At 42.0% G+C, this 20,645-nt stretch overlaps 1 protein-coding gene across 7 annotated transcripts; it reads left to right on the top strand.

The window, feature by feature from the left end:
• Nucleotides 1-338: 338 nt before the first annotated feature.
• Nucleotides 339-20,296, top strand: pum2 (pumilio RNA-binding family member 2). Of its 7 annotated transcripts, none has more exons than XM_084030849.1 (23): nucleotides 339-513; nucleotides 2,190-2,532; nucleotides 5,222-5,290; nucleotides 5,896-6,001; nucleotides 6,171-6,358; nucleotides 6,483-6,655; nucleotides 7,612-7,903; nucleotides 7,998-8,091; nucleotides 8,251-8,358; nucleotides 9,540-9,685; nucleotides 11,898-12,018; nucleotides 12,439-12,579; nucleotides 12,716-13,015; nucleotides 13,101-13,328; nucleotides 13,576-13,843; nucleotides 13,943-14,072; nucleotides 14,191-14,325; nucleotides 14,459-14,596; nucleotides 15,370-15,495; nucleotides 15,768-15,839; nucleotides 16,741-16,862; nucleotides 17,203-17,395; nucleotides 17,753-20,296. In XM_084030849.1, the coding sequence occupies exons 2-23, from the start codon at nucleotides 2,203-2,205 to the stop codon at nucleotides 17,882-17,884; spliced, it is 3,612 nt and encodes a 1,203-aa protein (XP_083886975.1). In that variant the 5' UTR covers nucleotides 339-513; nucleotides 2,190-2,202; the 3' UTR covers nucleotides 17,885-20,296. The 7 variants fall into 7 exon arrangements, with proteins under 7 accessions (XP_083886975.1, XP_083886977.1, XP_083886976.1 ...); XM_084030851.1 differs by having other exon boundaries at nucleotides 14,191-14,319; XM_084030850.1 differs by having other exon boundaries at nucleotides 12,719-13,015.
• Nucleotides 20,297-20,645: the final 349 nt, after the last annotated feature.

The raw sequence follows: 20,645 nt of genomic DNA on the forward strand, positions 1-20,645 counted from the left end.
AAAAATGTCCTTCAACGCGTTTTACATTTTGGGCTTCCGGTAGATTCTTGTTACCAAAACATTTCCCATAGCCTAAATATTTATTTTTTAACCTTTGAAAGGCCCACGTTGTAACACAACTTTAAATCAGCTATATACAATTCACATTCGACCTAAGATATTTGATATCTAAAAGCACTTTAGAGAAATTAGGGGAAGGGCTTATTTCTAAAAAAAAATATATATATATAAGATGGCAGGTTGGTAAGCACATGAAATACACATAGGCGTTAACATCGATGTTACCTTCACATGGTGCACAAAAGGTACTTCGGGAGGCAAATGCACATTGATTGTTATACGCATGTCTGCGTAGTTCACGCTATTTACAGGGAGGGGGCACTAGCGTAGGCAAACTCTTAGCTTTGACTATCAAGCCTTGCTAAATCACCGCTCTCTCCAAGGAAACAAAACAATATAGAATTGGGTTGACGGCGTGCAACAAGCATAGACCCTGTCTCGAAACGAAAACGCGTGAGTATCTCCTCTTTATTTGTTCACGTCGAAAGCAAAAGCTGTGTGAAGTGAGTGATTTAAACGCGATTGCCGTGGTGTGAGTATTTCCCCTTTTGTTTAGCGGTTAAGGCCCCTCTGTTTGGAACTTGAAGGGGGGCCATGTTGTTTAGCCACTGAGTGTTTGGTTCATGTTTTAGCTCGCATAACACCAACTTTGCAATTAGCGTGTGCTAGCTTTTACATTAGCTAGCTTTTTTTTTGCTGGTGGGGGGGGGGGGGGGGATCTGTGCGGTACATTGCGTTCAATCAGTATGTTGTTTTGAGCCAGGAAAATGCTAGTTTGTGTCTAACACGAGAGCCCAACAGCTCACTGTAAAACAATGGCAAATTCACGAATTTAACTTTGATGTTTAGCGTCGCACACCAATAATAAACAGAGCAGGCCCGCTGCTGTTAGCGTTAGCTTGTTAGCCTAGGAGGTTGCTCACACCAGGGAAGTAGCATTAGCTACCAATAAACAAGTTCAATATCCGTTAGTGCCGATTAAGGATTTGACGTTGATAATAAAGCGACGGTAGGCAACACGCTGCAAACTGCTAACGATTAACCGTTTGAAATCATAATTTATGTAAATGTTTAGTCAAAGCCGCTAAATTAGCTTGCCTATTAGCGGACCTGCTGGCTATGTTAGCTACGTTAGCTCGCCAGTTTGCTGAAAGGCTTGCACGTCGGCTTGGCACAACGACCATAATTGTTGGCTGTATCGTTAAAGCTAGTTATATATATATTTACAAGCCAACGACAGCTCTCGTCGGGGCTAAACATAAGTGGTGGTATGTGATAGCATCGAGTGTCTTTTTAGTCATTACTAACGTCAATGGTAGCGTTGCGTTAGCCATGGTCACCAGCTAACACTAGGCTAACGACAGCGATACCTAGCATTGTTGATCTTGCAAGCCATTAACATGCCTGTCATTCACCTGTTTTGTTCCTGCGGGCCCCATCAGTAAATTAGCAAACCGCCAAATTCATTCGACGTTAGTGCCCCGTTGTTGACCAAGCCATGTAACTAAATTCGGATATTCAGGGCATCATTAACGCTAACTAACGTTTCAGTTTTCGACCGTGCCTTGACATGAAGCTAGCAACTCCGGAATTAGTCATGTCCCGGCGAAGAAAATTAAAGTTTTACCTGTTATCCATGTAGCAGTATTTTGGGTTCATCCTTTTCCTAAAGTCCACTATAAAAGTATATTTGACTTGAGGCTGACATAGGAGTCCGTGATAAAGGCCGCATTTGTAACTTACATATTTCGGTACTTAAAAGCCTACCAGAATACAGTAACCAAATTAGTGCTACATTTATTTCTATACAGAAATAAAAAAAAAATAACTTAACCATATTTCTGAACAATTTTTGCCCGGCACTCGCTCTGGTAGACTAAATAGTATGAGGTAGATATGATTTCCATTCCCCATTGTACCATGACCATTGTGTTTTTATTTTTTATGTCACTGTCAAAGTTGTCTTCTGTATATTGTTTGTATGTGAACCCTAGCTGCTAAAATATTTTCCCCTTGTGGAATAATAAAGGTAACCTTAAAAGTAAATTATGCATTAGAGCACAACGTGGCATATAAGACTGCACATTCATGTCAACATGATGCATGTTTGTCTATTTATTTTTGTGTAGGCTTTCCCGTGGAATGAGCGTTCCATGCAGCATCCTAGGTATGAATGACGTGGCCTGGCAGGAGACAAGAGGTGGGATGCTGCATGCAAATGGCGCTCCTGAGACCGGAGGTGTGAGAGTTCATGTTGGGGGAGCTGGACCAGCTTCTGTAGTCCCACATCTACAGGGCATGGATAGGGTTGTTAACCCTACCCCGGGTACCCCGCAGCCTCCCCTGAGTGGACGATCTCAGGATGATGCCACAGTTGGATACTTCTTTCAGAGGCAGCCCGGAGAGCAGCTTGGAGGTTGCACACCAAGCAAGCATCGCTGGCCAACTGGTGATGCTAATCATGTCGATCAGGTAGATGGTCTTGAGTCATTGTGATTTTTTTTATTTTTTATTATTATTTAGTGCAGGTTAAAGGGACAGACAGCATAATTTCATGTCTGTATTTTTATGTAGGGTTGTCAATTTCATCAACAAAAAAACAACCAATAAAATAGATTTAACATCTTGGTGATTTATAATGGACCAGACTTTCAGAGCACACCCTCCTTTTCACCACTCAAAGTCCCCATCATATGTATGTTTAGATATGCAACCCCAGAAAGGTACACAATTTAGGAAAATCTAAATAAAGCTGAATTCAAATTTGTGTTAAACATGTCAATTCCACTGGATAATTTATCATTGGGCTCTGTAGCATCTTGCTGTATCCAAGTTTGTGTTTGGGCACATAATGTGATGTGCAGCACACACAGTAAGTCTGTTAGTCACAACTGCCACGAGGTCATGTATTTCATATGATTACTGAAGCCATTTTCCTTGAAGTTGGAGCACATAAGAAATGAATGCTGAGAGATCCAACAATACAAGATTTTTACTGAAAATGTCTGTCAACACAATGTAAAATGAATGAACGTAGGTAAGTGGGAGTGTGTAAGATTTAAGATTGTAAGGATCAATTGGAGGCTACAATATACTGTACGTTGGCAATTTTTAAATCCAGTTTATAATGTGTCGAAATATTTCAACTGCACTGAGGAAACAAACTAGAAATGTGACTCGTCACAGCTATAATTTTGTCTCCCTGATGCCCCATGGTTGTTCTACCATAACTGAACATAAATTGCATCAACAGGGATTTTTTTTTTTTTTTGCTGAACGATCACAGCTGAGAAAAGGCAGCATCTGTAACCTATAAAATAATGAAAATCCTAAATTGAAATTGAATTAATCCAGGTTCATTTCTATAATTTTCATGAGATGAAAAATGGAAATATTAGCTACAGCTGTAGCAGCACTTTATTCGTTGACGTCAGTAATTAATTTGAACATGTATCAGATAAGCCTCAGCTTCCAGTCAATAACGCATTTCCAATGAAGGAATGTGTCTGTCCCAGAAGACTTCCTGTACAGGACGCTCTGTTGCCTTTCACTGTCTTTATTTTTTATTGGAAAACCCATTTAAGTTCCTTTTTTGTACATGTATTCTCTGTATTTAGTCCCGTCGCACACACTGCGGATGTCTTTGTCTGTAGACCGAGGTGTGTTAAGACGATAATGGTCGCCTCATTTACAGTAAGCAAATCTTCTGCGACCAGTGCTTTGGCCACTGCTTTGGCCAGTCGCTATGATAACTGTCCAACAGTATTAAAACTGTCATGCTGTGTTTTGGCACCTAAAACGTCTTTTCAGGTTTACGGATTTGTTACACAAACTAGGCTTCTTGATTAGACTTGATCTTCTTACTGCTGCCTGTGGCGACACACCCACCTCACCTAACCTGCATGGTGTTGTGGTTATGGAAGTACAATAACATGTACTTAACACTACTGTTGGCAGACTACTTAGTACTCTTGCCAAGCACTTGTCAGGCTATTATGTTCTAGAACAGCAATCATGTTGAAAATGCTAAAGAAGGTAACATTGGTATGAAAATGATCTGGATATGTTTTTATGAAGGTATATTCAGCTTTGGTCAGACGGGGCTGGTTTTAGTGGCCCTGACTGATCTGTTTCCTTCCTTCCCTCCCTCCCTCCCTCCCTTTTTTTTTTTTTTTTTTTTTTTTTTTTTTATAAACAATCTCCATTTAAAACTTGTTTGGGGCCAACCTTTTAAATTATTGAGACATACGTCCTCTTAATGTCTGTCTCAATCCATTAACTGTGCAATGGTCCCTCTTCAGTTTGTATATTGGCTCCCCATTGCCTATGCAAGTCTGAGACCTTTTGTTTAACAGGCCCCCATGCATACGTGACGTAAGATCTGTATGGGGGTGTCACACATGCTGATGTAAATGTAGGGACACCTTTCAGTTTTTTTTGTTTTTTAAACGGCATATACTGTCCAGGTTAATGTAGAATTACTGCGGTCTTCTTTTTTCCATAAAATATTTGGTATGGTATTGCTGTAGTGTTTTTCTTTTTTATACCAAAAATCTGTATTTGAGATTGACAAAAGGCCCACAGGCATGCTGAGGGAAGTTTTGTATTTGACACCCCTGCTTTTCACATGCATGCACAATCAGGAGGGGCCAGAGTGAAAAGACTTTGGGTGCAGCACCACTGTTTTGTATTGTCCTTTTACGTTAATGTTATAGTGCTATGATTCTAATCTTTCATGCATTTGTAACCTTTAAACATCCAAAATAGTTCCACCACCATCTGTGCAGGAAATGAGCAATGACTTATATGATGTATGAAATCAATCTTGAAAGAGTTGCACTTTGGTGATTATGATACAAATCAAAGCAACAATAGTTGCAGTAGCTTTTGTTTATGTGCTTGTATTGTATTATTTAAATACTTCATGCTGAATGCCTTTGAATTGAGGACATTTTTGTAGGGCAAAGGGCCTTTTTTAAATATTCTTAGGCCATATTTTTTATTTAACAGAGCCAAAATACTTTCAGCGTAAAATTGAACAAATCAAAGAAGGCACATGTTTGTTCTGCTCTGCAGTGAGCGGAATAAATGTAATATCTTTTAAGATCTCTGTATTGTGGCCTTCCTTTTGGTGCTTTACAGTCCAGTTTTTCTTTCTCAGGTCCGTGCTGTGGATGTAATGAACTATGATTTCCAAGCTCTGGCTTTGGAGTCGAGGGGCATGGGAGAGGTAAGGGGTTTTTAACCTAACATCTGTCTTTTTCTCCATTGCAGCACAGCAATAAATCAAAATGAGGAAAAATATGAAACACCATTTTGGCTTGAATGATGGCCGTAAGAGATGTGTACTGCTCCTTAACGCAGATCAGATTATATAAGACAGAGCAGTTTTTGTGACCAATGGGAGACAGCCGCTCTAACTGAAGGAAACCAACTCATGCTTGACAGGGTTGTCTAGTATTGAGACAAAAGAAGTACATTTAGCCATATTTTGCATTTGAGCATACACATTGCCAGTGGTTTATAGTGCAGGGGTGAGTGAATGCATTTGATTGCCAAATTCTGCACTGTATTACTGTAGTAACAATTAAGGTAAAGTGTTGTCCTTGTAAAGCAAACTACAATCCTTTACAGCCACCTCAGGTCTATAGGGCAATGTTCACACTGAAAGATTTTTGATGGATGACTAGAGTTGCACTTAAATTTTTACCTAACCATTATACAACACATTTGAAATAAGCTATGATTTTTGATAGTGTTGTATTTCACATCTTAAATTGAACATAGAAATGCAATGGACTTATTACTTGAAAATATGTAAACTTTTATTTGTAGCTTCTGCCAGCAAAAAAACTTTGGGATTCTGATGAGTTGGCCAAGGATGGAAGGAAAGGGATGCTCCTTGGAGAGGAGTGGAGGGACAATGCATGGGGACCATCTCGTGAGTGTATATTTTTGTATTCTTACGTTGCTTACGTTCAAGATTAATGTATTATTAGATCTAATTGTACATAATTTATTCCAAATTAGATAATTGGAAATTAAATGTTTACCCAGCTATAGTTTACATGCACTTCTATTGAGATATTTGATCACGACTTTTCATTCAGATCATTCAGTGTCTCAGCCGATCATGGTGCAGCGGCGACCAGGCCCGAGTTTCCACGGGAATGGGGATGCCAATTCTGTGCTTTCACCTCGCTCAGAAGGTGGAGGCTTGGGGGTGAGCATGGTGGAGTACGTCCTGAGCTCTTCTCCTGGTGACAAGATGGATGGTCGCTACCGGAATGGTGGCTATGTAAGTTGAGCTTCTGTCTCACTTATAACTCAAAAGGGCAGGCTGTCTCTCACTTATTAAACACTTATTGTCAAGTCTGGCACATAATCTTACCTAATCCTTTTTTTTTTTATTCTGAATACAGGGTGCAGGAGATGTTGACCAAGATGGGAGAGAGAAGATTGATGTCCAAGAGAAAGTGTCCCCCTTTGAAGAGGACAAGAGCCCAGAGATGAAGGTGGGAGATGAGATTGATCCTGCTAAAGCCAACGGAAGAGGTCTACTTAACGGCATGGACAGAGACTGCAAAGATTTCAAGTATGTGTTCCTTTTTTACAGTCGCATAAGGTGAATGGTCACCCATTGTGTGATGCTTTTCACATTGTGCATTGCAATGAAGCCCAAACATAATAACTAGGGATGCTCCGATCAATCGGGCGACGATCGTTATCGGCCGATATGGACCCTGCGCCTGACGCAGGGTGGGAATTTCACGCCACGATGCCTGTCAAAGTTCCAGTGTAAACAACGCTAGTGTCGCGTGGTGAGCTTTTATGGACTTACAGCCCCCTCGTGCGCACAGTAGGCTTGTCCGTGTCTGTGGATCAGAGCGATTACTCTGCTGTGATTGTTCCAAAATACAACTTGCGCAACTTCGCCACGCAGGTAAAGTATCAACATCACATGCAAGAAGAACGTCAACCGTTTGTCAGCTTAATTACAGTCTCCTGAGCGGAGCTGAGCGAGTGGGCAGTGAAATTATAAAAGTAGCGGCCCGGTTCCGCTCCGGCGTGCACACATATTTCTAGTCAACACGAGCGGAGCTGAACGAGCAGGTGGCCACGGGTAGGCAGTGGATTTTGCAGAGAGCGGCATTTTTATTATAAAAGTAGCGGTCCGGTTCCACTCCGGTCCCGCTCAGACCACGAGTCTAAAGCCCATGCCTGACCCAGAATCACGCTGTGTCCTACAAGGTCATCAATGGTATGTTCAGTCATAAAACGGCTTGATTATTATTAATTATTATTATTATTATTATTATTATTATTATCCCCCCATCCATTCGGTGATCGGTATTGGCCGATTTATGATTCCTGTGATCGGTGATCGGATCGGCCCCCAAAAATGCTGATCGGAGAGTCCCTAATAATAACATTTTCCAAATGAATGTATAAACGTAAAGGCTTGTGGTCTCATAAACGTTGACAGGTTTAATGAGACCACAATGTCTATGCAAGGATTTGTTCTAAAATGGCATACGTTTACTTTCTCAGTCCAACACCCGGAAGCCGCCAAGCTTCCCCCACTGAGGCTGTTGAGAGAATGGGACCCAGTCAGACAGGTCTGGAGATGATGGCGCAGCACCACCCACATGTCCTCCAACAACACAACCCCGCCCATAACAAGGCACCTGAGGACTTCCAGAACCAGGAGGCCCAGAACATTGGCGGAATGGAGCAGCAAGCCGGTGTGGAGTCCCTCCAGTTTGACTATGCTGGGAACCAGATTCAGGTTGACTCCTCAGGGACACCGGTAGGCCTGTTTGACTACGCATCACAGCAGCAGGTTGGTAGACAAACGAAACACATTTTTTAAGGGATGCAATTTAAATTTTAAGTTTGCTTAGCAGATTGTGATCTTTTTTTTTTTCTCCTCCCAGTTGTTCCAGAGGTCTAATGCCCTGACTGTTCAACAGCTCACTGCAGCTCAGCAACAACAATATGCCTTGGCTGCAGCCCAGCAGCAGCATCTTGGTAAGTGGGGTGGTTTGTCAAACTCTGTGTGAAGTGCTGTGTAATATAGTTAAGCTACTTTTTTTTATCTCTTGGGATCTTTTTTTACATTTGCATAATCATTTGAATGAGATTTGATGTTGGAATGTGAATAACATTGCTGTTCCTCCTATTACCCAGCTGGCCTTGCTCCTGCGTTTGTGCCAAACCCTTACATCATTAATGCTGGCCCCCCTGGAACCGACCCCTACACTGCTGCTGGACTGGCTGCAGCAGCCTCGCTTGCAGGTGATCATATAGCACATTTTTATCCCCTGTGTTCTAGTCGGATAAAGCTCTCATTTAGATCTATTTTTGATACACAATGCTGTTGTGCCACGTGTTTTTTTTCTTCTTTCTTTCTTTTTCTCGGCACTGACCGCTATGCCTTTTTAGACTATGTAGTCTTGATTCATTAAGATTAGGGATGTAATCTGTTAACCACAAAGATCATTTTTTAACTGGTAAAGCGTGTCTATTGGTTAATTTCTATGTCTATGGTAACCAAATGAGCTGTTAAGAGAGGACACATTGAAGTTCATGGTTACACTTAAGCTCCAGCTGTCTCACACACCGAGCCCGGCGTCACGGAATTCGCTGTAGTGCATCCGGTGCCGTGGAGCGTTTTGTGAGTGGGTGTCTAGCTGTGTCGCTCTCAGAGCCACTTAAAGAGCAGGCATAAAAGCAGAAAAACTTGTTTCAATTTAGAGTCAATGCGTCATCTGTTCGGCTCTTCTGATCAGCCTTTTATCAAGGCCACAAATTAGTATTTAGAAGTATTTAGAATGCATTTCAGCTGTTTGTCGATATTAGTTGATTAGTGGTTGATATTTGCAATCAGCACCACTCACCTGATCAAAATGCAGCAACATTTAAACTGGATATTTATAGCACTTTTGAAATGCGGCTTCATTGAATCAGTGCAGCAAGGAAAGGGCCTCTTGTATTTCATGTCAATTTGCCGTTTGCTTTTTTTTTTCTGAAAAATTAACCGATTACTTATACTGTTACTGGGTGTCGGGAAATAGAACTTATTTCACTGGTCAATTGTGGAGAAACTGGACAAACACTAAATGCCAGGAGGGTACTTTTACAGCAAAAGTTTCAGTTTCTCAGGCTTTACAAGGTAAACCTGAATAAACCGTGAAGTCCCTCTCAATGCCCACATGCTTTACCGTTTCATAGCAATGTAGACACACCATTGACACCACCATTGAGCCTGCTCAATGTTCCTCCTCCATTTGTTGACTCCATCGTGTTAGTTGGCACTAAATAAATTCTGGGAACTGTAGTTTGTTTTGACTGCTGCAATGTTGAAAAACTGTTTGCTAACGCCAGGTTATAGTGAAACTGTTCTAGTATCGTTATACCAACCAATACCAAATGACGCCTCCTAACAAAATGTGGATTTAACAAAATGTCTTCCCCAGGCCCCACCGTGGTTCCACCCCAGTACTATGGTGTTCCTTGGGGTGTGTACCCGGCCAACCTTTTCCAGCAACAGGCGGCATCAAATGCCAATCACTCAGCTAATCAGCAAGCATCCAATCAGGGACCAGGACCAGGCCAACAACAGGTAGGAAGTGTGATTTTGATCTGAAGTATTTCATAAGAGTGTCTCTGAAAAGCAGGGCTTATTGTTGAAAGCCAGTCTTCAATGACCGATTGCACCATCGATGCGTTTCATAAACTAATGTGCTATTTCATGACTTTAAAATACACTCGATTTCAGAGTAAAGAAAATGGTAAAGCTGGTCAACCTTAAAGTTTAGACCACCTTATAAGTCATTTTAATATTCAGTTAGTAACTTTGCTGCTAAACTCATTCATGCAATGGAGACTTACTGGAAAAGAGGCTGCATTTGTCAATGACAATGCACACAACATCGTACTACTGTCTGTGGTGACATCCTCAGAGGGGGAAAAACAATTTGTTTCTCTCCATGGTATGAACACAAAAAGTGTAACTATGCGCACAATTCTGAAAACTTGAAGCTTATGTATCAACAAAAAGACTCCAGCCACCTAAATCTTAAACAGAACGCTATTGTTTTCCATCACTTTAGGCCCTGTGTCCATATAATTACTTCCTCCTGGCAGAAAAGGGCCTGCATGGCCCTCGGGAGCATTTATTTTAAACGTTTCTATGACAACAATGTCTTGACAAAATATCATCACTCTAACCATCATTTTGTGATGACTTGTATCGCCCCTTTGGTATTTACTAGCTCTTTGGGTTATTTTCTATTTGACTGACAGTTATTTCAACTGGAGGATGCTTGTCTTCAGATTTTGTATGGATGAGCTGTAACCTTGGATCAAGGAGGATGATCCGTTGGAGACTACGATAAAAGTACAGCACTTAGCAATGACATACTGTGTCCACTTGGCTGATCTGCTCTACAAATAGGCTTTCGGTCTTTGTTACGATAGTGTCTGTCTGACATAAAGCTCAGGCTAGATGGGCAAGGCCAAAACAACTTTGTCCTCCATTTTCTACAGTGATGTCTCCAGAAAAGTGAAGACTGAAAAGTACAGAGATCTTTCAACTAGAAGCACCTTGCGATTCATCCAAAAAAATGTGATACTTCTGTGCACCTATCTGAATCAATATGTGATGTGCTAGGTTGCTTATGTTGCTAGGCAACTGTCAGTCAAATCTCATAAAACTAAACATGGTTCTGATGAAGCCGATTAGCTGAACTCCACATTTAGGGCCCTAGTTTCGTAGACCAGCGCAGGGCGGCGCAGGGTGGCGCAGCCGGCGCAGTGCAAGTTTCGACCCACGCAGCCTTGCGCACCGTCAGTTTGGCAGTTTAGTAGATCGCCTGCGCCAAGATGGGTGTGGCGGCGCAGCAGGGGGAGGCGTCACAGATTCAGCTTGGCGTAGCGGAAGTTTCGTGGCAAAAAGCCTCGCCGAGACTGCGCTGAAAGCTCGCCAGCTCCGACCTGGTCTACTTTCGGCGCAAGGCGTTAATAAAGTCCATTCATTCAATGCGAATCACAGCTGGCGGAGTGGAAGTTTGGCGGACCGGCGCGCAGTGCGCACACGTCACCGAGACCTCACAGGCAGGTTTCCACAGTTCCAGGCACATTTAAATGCAATAAACAATCACAACAAACACTATTTAATGCAACTAATTGAATCAACACGTGAATTTATATCTATATAGATTGTCCCGTCACATCTGACGTCAGATCAAAGGCGGATGGCACGCGTAACGGAAACTCAGCCTCTCGGACCAAAACATCTCCCTCTCTCTCTCCTGTTTTTTATAATATGGGCATTGTTATTATTATGATACGCGCGCACAGCGCGTGATGAGCGTGGTGGGAGCGCCGGCGCTGCTTCTGTCATCGGGTTGTCAAGTGACGGATCTTACACTGAACCTCCCCTAACGCATTAAAGGAGAGGAGAGGAGCTCATTTGATTGGTGAAGATCTGAATCGGCTGTATTAATCCCAGTCCACGCCTCGTCTCCTCCTCGTCTCCCACTCACGCCTTCTTCTCCTCCCTCTTTCCCACTTGCGCCGGTGGGCGAGACGGGAGGCCTGCCTGCGCGAGCCTGCGCGGTGCATGAAACTTGCAAAGTCCAGGCGGACAGACCCCGTCGGCGTGGCGCAGGTGCGCTGAAAGCTGACTGCGCCTGGTCTACGAAACTAGGGCCCTTAGCCTGAGATATTCTGCATTTAAAGCGAAAAAATTAAAAATGCAATATGTTCAAAAGCTTTCAGTGCAGAATTTTGGCAGCAATTGAATGTACAAGTATCATTGCTGCTGCCTTTAGGTGATGCGTACAGGATCCAACCAGCGACCTCTTACTCCTGGGCAAGGCCAACAGAGTCAGCAGGAATCTCTAGCTGCAGCAGCTGCTGCAAATCCTGCGTTGGCGTATGCAGGAATGTCTGGTTGGTAGACCACTTCATACAGTCACATACATATAACACATTCATCTTCATTGCTTAATGTTGAATTTGAACTCTTTTGTAGTAATGTATAGTTTTGTCGACACTAAAACCCACACATTGTTTGACTTAAAAAAATAATAATTCTACATTGAACAAAAAAAATAAATGCAATACAGGTTTAAATAACAGATCTAAGATGGTTTCAATGAATACAAAAGAGAAGTGCTCAGCAACAAGGATCTAAACCAATTTGTGAACATTTGAGAGAAATGAGCCCTTTTGTGTGCATAGAGGTAGTCTTGGATCTTATTACAACTTAGAACAACTTACAACAAAATAGGTGCAAAAAGAAAGGTGTTGGGTGGTTTTTTTATTTAGTAATATATAATTGCTGACTTCTTTTCATGTCCATCTTCTCAGGTTATCAGGTGTTGGCTCCTGCAGCCTATTATGACCAGACTGGGACCCTGGTAATGGGCCCTGGTGCCCGAGCTGGTCTAGGTGGACCAGTTCGTCTAGTCCAGACTCCCCTCCTCATCAACCCTGCTGCAGCACAAGCTGGTTTGTACTAGTCCACCTGTCATAATTTCAATATGTGGATCATCTCTTCCCGTTCTTACTTCATTCGTACCACTCTGGGTCATTCTGACCTCAGCGCTCCCTTTTACCCCTCACACTCTCTCTCCCCTCTCACCAGCAGCTGCGGTGTCAGCATCTGGCTCCGGTAACAACATGTCTGGTCCAGGCAACGGGCTGTACCGCTCCATGCCTCAACCCCAGCAGCAGCAGCAGCAGCAACAAGCTCCCCCAAACAACAGCGGCCTGCCCTCCAGCTCATTCTATGGCTCTGGTTCAGTTCCTAACACTTCTCAGAGCAGCTCCCTTTTCTCACACACCTCTGCTGCACAGCAACAAAGCTCCTCCCTGGGCTTCAGCAGCCCTGGAGGCTCTCTTGGTGTTAGCCTGGGCTCCGCCCTAGGAGGCTTCGGTTCATCTGGTCAGTGACTTTGCTACAAGCTACTTGAGGATTATAAAAACGTTCCTGGTTTCTCACACTGGTTTCCTATTTTCTTTCTTTGCAGTATCCAGCCCTTCCAGTAGCAGTGTATCTCGCAGGGACTCCCTGCTAGCAAGTTCTGATCTATACAAACGTGGTGGTAGCAGTTTGACCCCTATCGGCCAGCCCTTTTACAACAGTCTGGGTTACTCATCGTCACCTAGCCCGATTGGCCTCACACCAGGTCACTCTCCACTCACTCCTCCACCTTCTCTGCCCTCCTCTCATGGATCCTCTTCAAGCCTTCACCTAGGTAACCCTTATATTAACAGGAATGGTGAATTATTTACTTGGATTATACATGGTTTATTAATATTTTTATTTCATACCCAGTAGTGTTGAAGAAAAACAGATATGTGCAGTCTCTTTATTTGACTTGATTATTAGAATATTTAATATTATAATTGTGTCTTCTATGCTAAATCATACAGTGTTTAACATGCATAACAATCAAGTGCAACCTCTCCCACTACAACAGTATCCGCATTCTCTAATCCTAGGTGGCCTGACGAATGGCAGCGGGCGTTACATTTCTGCAGCACCTGGAGCTGAGGCCAAGTACCGGAGCACCGGCGGGACGTCCAGTCTCTTCAATTCCAGCAGCCAGTTGTTCCCTCCGTCTCGGCCCCGCTACAGTCGCTCTGATGTCATGCCCTCCGGACGCAGCCGCCTACTGGAAGACTTCAGGAACAACCGCTTCCCAAACCTCCAACTCCGTGACCTGCCAGGACACATGGTGGAGTTCTCTCAAGACCAGCACGGATCCAGGTGGCTAAGATGTGCTTTTTAACTGTAAATCTTAGGGAGTGCATTTCTTTGGTGTACAACATTTCATCTCTACTCTTTGTATCAATCTTTTCTGTCTAGGTTTATCCAGCAGAAGCTAGAGAGAGCCACTCCAGCTGAGAGGCAGATGGTGTTCGGAGAGATTCTGCAAGCAGCATATCAATTGATGACCGACGTATTCGGGAACTATGTCATCCAAAAGTTCTTTGAGGTTGGGACTGTTTTTTAAAGTTTACAGAGGTGTCATTTCAGTAACGACACACTAGCTAGAACAGGGATGACAGTTTTCTGTAGCATGTGTGCAATAGTTTCTGTAATATGTTGTGCAGTTTGGAAGCGCAGACCAGAAGCTGGCTTTGGCAACCCGTATCCGTGGACACGTCCTTCCCCTGGCTTTGCAAATGTACGGTTGCAGGGTCATTCAGAAAGCCCTGGAGTCCATTTCCTCAGACCAGCAGGTAATTGTAAGTGAGATTATACTTCCTTTTTAACAACATTTTTTGCCAGCCTTGGTTCTTGTTTGTAGAGATCAGCATATTTTCAACACAGTGGCGTCCATTAAAATTATGCCCCCATTCCCCAAATTCTTCATTTCAGAGCGACATTGTCCGTGAGCTGGATGGCCACGTGTTGAAATGTGTCAAGGACCAGAATGGCAACCATGTGGTGCAGAAGTGTATCGAGTGTGTCCAGCCTCAGGCCCTACAGTTCATTATTGATGCCTTCCAAGGACAGGTGGGTTGATTATCATCAGCATTGCTTAGCAGCCAGTCATATCCCTTTTTATATATATTGATATCCAGGTTACTGGAATATTGGGGAACAGGTCTTTGAAAAGGGGGGAGGTTCAGTGGGACTGTGCGTGCATGTGTGTGTGTGTGTGTGTGTGTGTGTGTGAGAGAAAGGCCTGTACATTAATCCAATTGTATGTGTCTACAATGTTCCCATGAGGGATTCATATTTGGGAATATTCAGTTCAAGTGCTGTCTATGTAATGGCTTATATTGGCGTAAATCACTGACCTTTTTATAATTCAGGTTTTTTTTTGCAGCTTAAATACTATGGTCACACTGCACTAGTTGTTTTTTTGCATGTCTATTCATTCTGTTCTCTGCTGTAGAATGAAGAGACCGCTGAAGTTATCAAACTGGTTCAGAAGTGACTAGAATTATACCTCTTGACTTGTAGAATAAGCTTCCAGTGGTGACTCCGTAGGATTCTTTTGTACATTTTGTTATTTCCAATAACTCCAGAGTATTGTAAAATCCAAAAGTCAAAATGTATCTAAAGAAGACTGATGTTTTCATCTCATGAAATGTGCTGCTTCAATCCATAGTTGTTGATGTTTCGCCTTTCAAAACCTTTTTTAAGATGTTTTGTTTTTTGGCGATGTCGTAAAATGACGGCACATTCAAAGCTTCATTCAAAAAACCTCAATAAAAGGACATCCAGTACAGCCCTTATGTCGGATTTTTGTGAAATAACAAATGTTTACTGCCTTTTCCCAGGTGTTTGTGCTCTCCACACACCCCTATGGCTGCAGGGTTATCCAAAGGATTTTGGAGCACTGCACCCAGGAGCAGACTCTGCCCATCCTGGAAGAGCTGCATCAGCATTCTGAACAGCTGGGCCAGGTGAGCACAGCCGTCTCATTTCTTAGCCCATTGATTGCAAATGTTTGTTGCTTGTTAGATGTGATGGATCATTTGTGAGACGTGTCCTTGTCACTTGTATTTGCATGTCTCCTTCATGTTTGAGCATTTCATATTTTCAGCTTGTCATTGTTCCTGTGTAGTTGTACTTTGCTAAGTGTAAGGATGAATGTATATGTACTGTTAGCTGTCATTACATCTGACATGTGATTATTTAAACATCCACCCTGCCCCCCCTCACTTATTCCATCTAGAAATATCAAGGCGTATCATTGGAGATGACACCCAAAACATATTATACAGTGTCCCGCGATGCACTGTTCAAGGTCAGAGCAATTTGCCTCTCTCTCGCGGATGTCCCTTTGCTCCCTTCCTCTTTCCCTTTTATTTTTTTCTTGTTTCTTGTTTTAAGAATCTCATTTAACCTGTTTAGATAGTTTTCCGACTTCCAACTATAGGCCTTGTCCTAACCCTCTGAGCTGCCTTTTTCTCGCCTTTCCCCCCTTTTCTTGCTTTATGCCACAGAGGAATCACAAGGCACATGCTTCCCTGTTGCCTGAGGATCCCTCTCTTTTGCCTGAAGCATCTCCTGATCAATCTGTTTTTCTGTTTTCATCTTCTTGATTTAACTGCAATTGTGTTGATAGTTGTGCAAAGAGGTTCAAACTCTGTGGAAGTTGTTATGTTTGTAAGAAGTGCTAAAATCACTTCACCTTGAGTAGGAGCAAAAAGGATGCAGGTTGTTGTTAAAACAGATTGACAGGAAATGAATTTGAAGGCAAATACTACCAAATTAAAGTTTGGGGACCTACCCTACAATTTACTACTTTAACCAAAGCAATTCAGAGTGGTGTTATTTGTTGCTTGGTCAGGTGAGTTTTTGTCTCCCTCTTGTCACTAAAATTACACCCATAACTGTCTATCACCCATTTCTGAAGGGGCAACAATGCTGTTTGTTTTGTCTGTTCGGCAGCGCTCAAAACTAGCAGCATCTGTTTTGCTTGACCTTCCGCAGTGATGACTTAAGGGTATTTGTACTACAAATGGGGGTGTCACTCATTTGTCTACCTATCACTGTAGAGATGCATGATTATCTCACAATTAAGACCAAAGGTGAAAAGTAGTGCATGAGCATCAGAGTCAAGGTTGTCGCACGGATCTTGTGTGATTAATCAATAATGAAATTAATTTTTAACCTCGGGCTCACACATCCACTCCCTCCTGCAGGATCAGTATGGTAACTACGTCATTCAGCACGTTTTGGAGCACGGTAGACCAGAAGATAAGAGCAAGATAGTTGCAGAGGTCCGTGGAAAGGTTCTTGTCCTCAGCCAACACAAATTTGCAAGGTAAGTTATGTTTTCATGTCATGTCACCACAATATTGGACACACTATTACATAAACCAGTACATAATACAACATTTTAGTTTAGCACCATGCAGCAACTAAATCTATATCGGTTTATTTTCTCCATTAATGATAAATGTTAAAAAAATGAACACATTCTTTGAGTATTTTGTATTGATGTTGCACAGACAGAATATTTTGTGGGAAATGTTCACCCATCAGTCCAACCGGCAATATATGGGGGGAAAAAAGAGGAAAGGGATTCAAACTTTCAGCCTTTCCAATGAAAAACAAAAAGCCTCCATCATGACGGGCCAGTGTCTCACTCTATTCTTCCTCAGTAATGTCGTGGAGAAGTGTGTGATCCACTCTTCGCGTGCCGAGAGAGCCCTGCTGATAGATGAAGTGTGCTGCCAGAAAGACGGGCCCCACAGCGCCCTGTACACCATGATGAAGGACCAGTACGCCAACTATGTTGTCCAAAGAATGATTGACATGGCAGAACCTGCTCAGCGCAAAATCATCATGCACAAGGTTGGTGGACGACTAAATCTGTGTGACCGTGCAGATACGGAGTGAAGGGGCTTATATTTATATCAAAACGTCGCACAGCTAGTAAGATAGTTTAATGGTCTCTGTGCATGAAGTCTGAACAAATTTTACTAAGAAAGCCAAGCCATGGTGTTCAGATGTTTGTTTTTGTATCACCAATATTATTTCATTGACCGTAAGCATTTTAAAAACTGGAACAAGTGACTATTTGGTGATGTTGCTTCAAAAATGAATTAAATTGATGATTAAAATAGTTGGTAATTGTTTACTTGATTACATGTTGACTTATCATTTCAGTTGTACTTAAAATCTGTTGTCTCTCACCCCCCTCCCCCCAAGATCCGGCCTCACATTGCCACTTTACGTAAGTACACCTACGGAAAGCACATTCTGGCCAAGCTGGAAAAGTACTACATGAAGAGCGGATCTGAACTGGGTCCCATCGGTGGCCCCACGAACGGCCTCATGTAGTCACATCGACATCCCGGGTCCCCTGAAGAAGTAGAGGAGTAGGAGCCCCAAACCCCCATGTTCTGTGAGAGATGCTCCTTAGCCATAGGGGTTAGCCTTTGACACCCTCTGTTATCCCATTTTTGGGGAATTACCAAAAAAAAAAAAAAAAAGACAAGTCAACTTCACCTAAGAATGCTGACCCCTGCCACTCTGCCACCCATGGTTCAGGTCCCCAACGTGGCCCCCACGGGACGCACAGTCCGCAGGCCAATATATTGTGTTTTTTTTTCTTTTTTCCCTGGGTAAAGCACAAGCCCATTGTTAATGATGTAATTGATGTATTTGACTGGTTTTCATATTATCTTGTACATTTAGTTTTTTACCTTGTAAATTCTCTGTAGAAAAAAAAAACGTATACACATTTGCTGAAATTTCCAATTCCTACAATTAACACCAGCAAGTGATTTTATAAGGCTTAACTGAGTGATCCTTAAAAAAAAAAAAATCAATTCCACCTGTTTTTGTAACCAGACTTATGTCAGCTGTTCTAATCAAGTCTTGGCAATTGAATAATATATTTGTATGTTATCCCCATGCACATATAAAAATGTTTCCCCATGCCAAAGCAGCTGATGGATTAGTTTTTAAATAGCAGTACATAGTATGGATGGATATAAACCCCTCCGTCCACAGGTGAGTACTGTGTTCTGTGCCACAGTCACCCAGAGGTCTTCAAGACCGCTTTGCGAGCTCAGCTTTGGGGATTGGTGCTTTAGTCTAGGGTGGTGTTTTCCAGTGGTGGCTTATTTTTGCCTCCTTTTCCAGGCTAATTGAGGGGGGGGGAGGGCGTGCGTTTGCCACAGCAGCTTGTAGTCTGCCTGATGTAATTATCTTAACAGTTTCGGTACTAAATATTACAGAATGACCAACCTGAGCTGCTGCTGCATCCACTGAGCCCCTTCTGAGCCATCTGTTCCTCAACCAGGTGATCACTCGGGGGGGGGGTTATGCAAAATAAAAAAGCTACCGTTAACTTATAGAAGCAGAGCATGAGGTTTGGTTGTACAGCGGGCGTGTTACCTGGTATAATCTTAACATGAAATGACCGTAGTAGGGGGGCTTTTTGTGGGGATAATGGGGTGGGAGTGGGCTATGTGTTGGCATGCTGTGACAGGTTTTAATCCTTGGAATGATTTTTATTTTTTCTTTATCATGTTTTGTGTAACATCTTGCGTCTTGTACTTTGAGATGAACACTGCCCTAGAAACGGTATCTTTTATGTACTGAATAATCATCTCTTGCGTAGTAGTAGTAGTTTAGCAATGTATAGCATCTTTATGTATGTGTAAATTGTTGCTTTTGGGTAGGGGGCTTACAGCGATGATGGGACCCCCACCGCCTGAAGGTCAGAGTAGGCCAAAAAAAAAGTGTGAAGTGGACCTTATCCCAGCTTGTACATCTGAGGTTAAATACACTAGAAGTATTGGGATAAGTTGAAGAAAGGGATGCTGAAAGAACCTTTTTTTTTTTTAATGGTTCTGTTTTTGTGTTTTAAAACTTTTTTCTTTTTTTCTTCCATTTGGTTGGGTATGCAAGTGCATTGGTGGAGGCAGGTGGGGCCATCGAAAGCTATACACTTCACCTGTAATGCTCGTAGTGATGGCTTCATATGAATAATTGTAGAATACATGTAGTATATGTGCAGTTAATAAGTGTAAGATTATTAGTTTAATTGAGAAAAAAATGTCTAGTCGTGGTGTTTGACAGGCCTTGCTCTAAATTTGTAGTGATGCTTTTATTTCGTCTGTACAGTTGTACATTTGTAAACGTTTATGCTGTAAATGGGATGTCTTTTACACTTTTTTGGGGGGAGAAAAGGCAAAAATGTGCATTTTGATGTGTGTATATTCATCACTCCTTTCCCCTTGAATATAATGTATACAGTTTTATTTGATCAAGTGTTATTTTAAAGGAAAAAAAAACGTGATGGCTTCACAATCTGGCATGGTTTTTGTTTTTAATCTGTTATGGGAAAGGCCAGCCTCTATTTGTACTGGAGCTGTAACATCCACTGTTGATAGTCTTTCTGATGTGTGACAGTTTAAAAAAAAAAAAAAAAAAACATTCTGTACTAAAACTGAGGCTGCATTTTGTCCTCTGCTACCATGGAAACTTCACAGGATATGACAAGAATTATTTTTGTACAGAAGAGTGCTGTATTTTGGAACAGCTTCTACCTTGTAAGCAAAAGCAATGTAAAATATTGTCAATTATATAAATATGAACATATGAGTTTTGTCACACTGTCAAAGTCATGTACATTTTCAGGTGGCCTTATGTACATTTCCAGATGTTAGATGAAGAAAACAAACTCATTTTTGGAAGCAGAATTGTGACTATGTATGATTAAACTGTTCTTCTAACATTTGACCAGCATTGTTGTGGTCTGTTTAAAAAAAAAAAAAAAAAAGCTGCTCATTTTAATTTTCAGAAGCATGAACTATTGTCTTTTTTTTATTTTTTACTTGTGTAAAGGTTAATTCCCATAGATTCAACACAGATGGACTTCTCTATTCCCATACAATGCATTTCCCCAACATTTTTACTAACTTGACAAGGAAAATGGATTAAATTCTGAAATTGAACTGAAAGCAAAGTATAAGACAGGTGTTAAGTGACAAAGTAGAAACGCATTGTTACTGCACTCAAGTAGAATATTTCAGGTATCAGTATTTTTACTCTCTATATTTTAAAACAAATATTTTGAAATGTCCTTCAA

The sequence above is a fragment of the Eutrigla gurnardus genome (assembly GCF_963514095.1).
Source record: "Eutrigla gurnardus genome assembly, chromosome: 16".
NCBI lineage: Eukaryota > Metazoa > Chordata > Actinopteri > Perciformes > Triglidae > Eutrigla > Eutrigla gurnardus.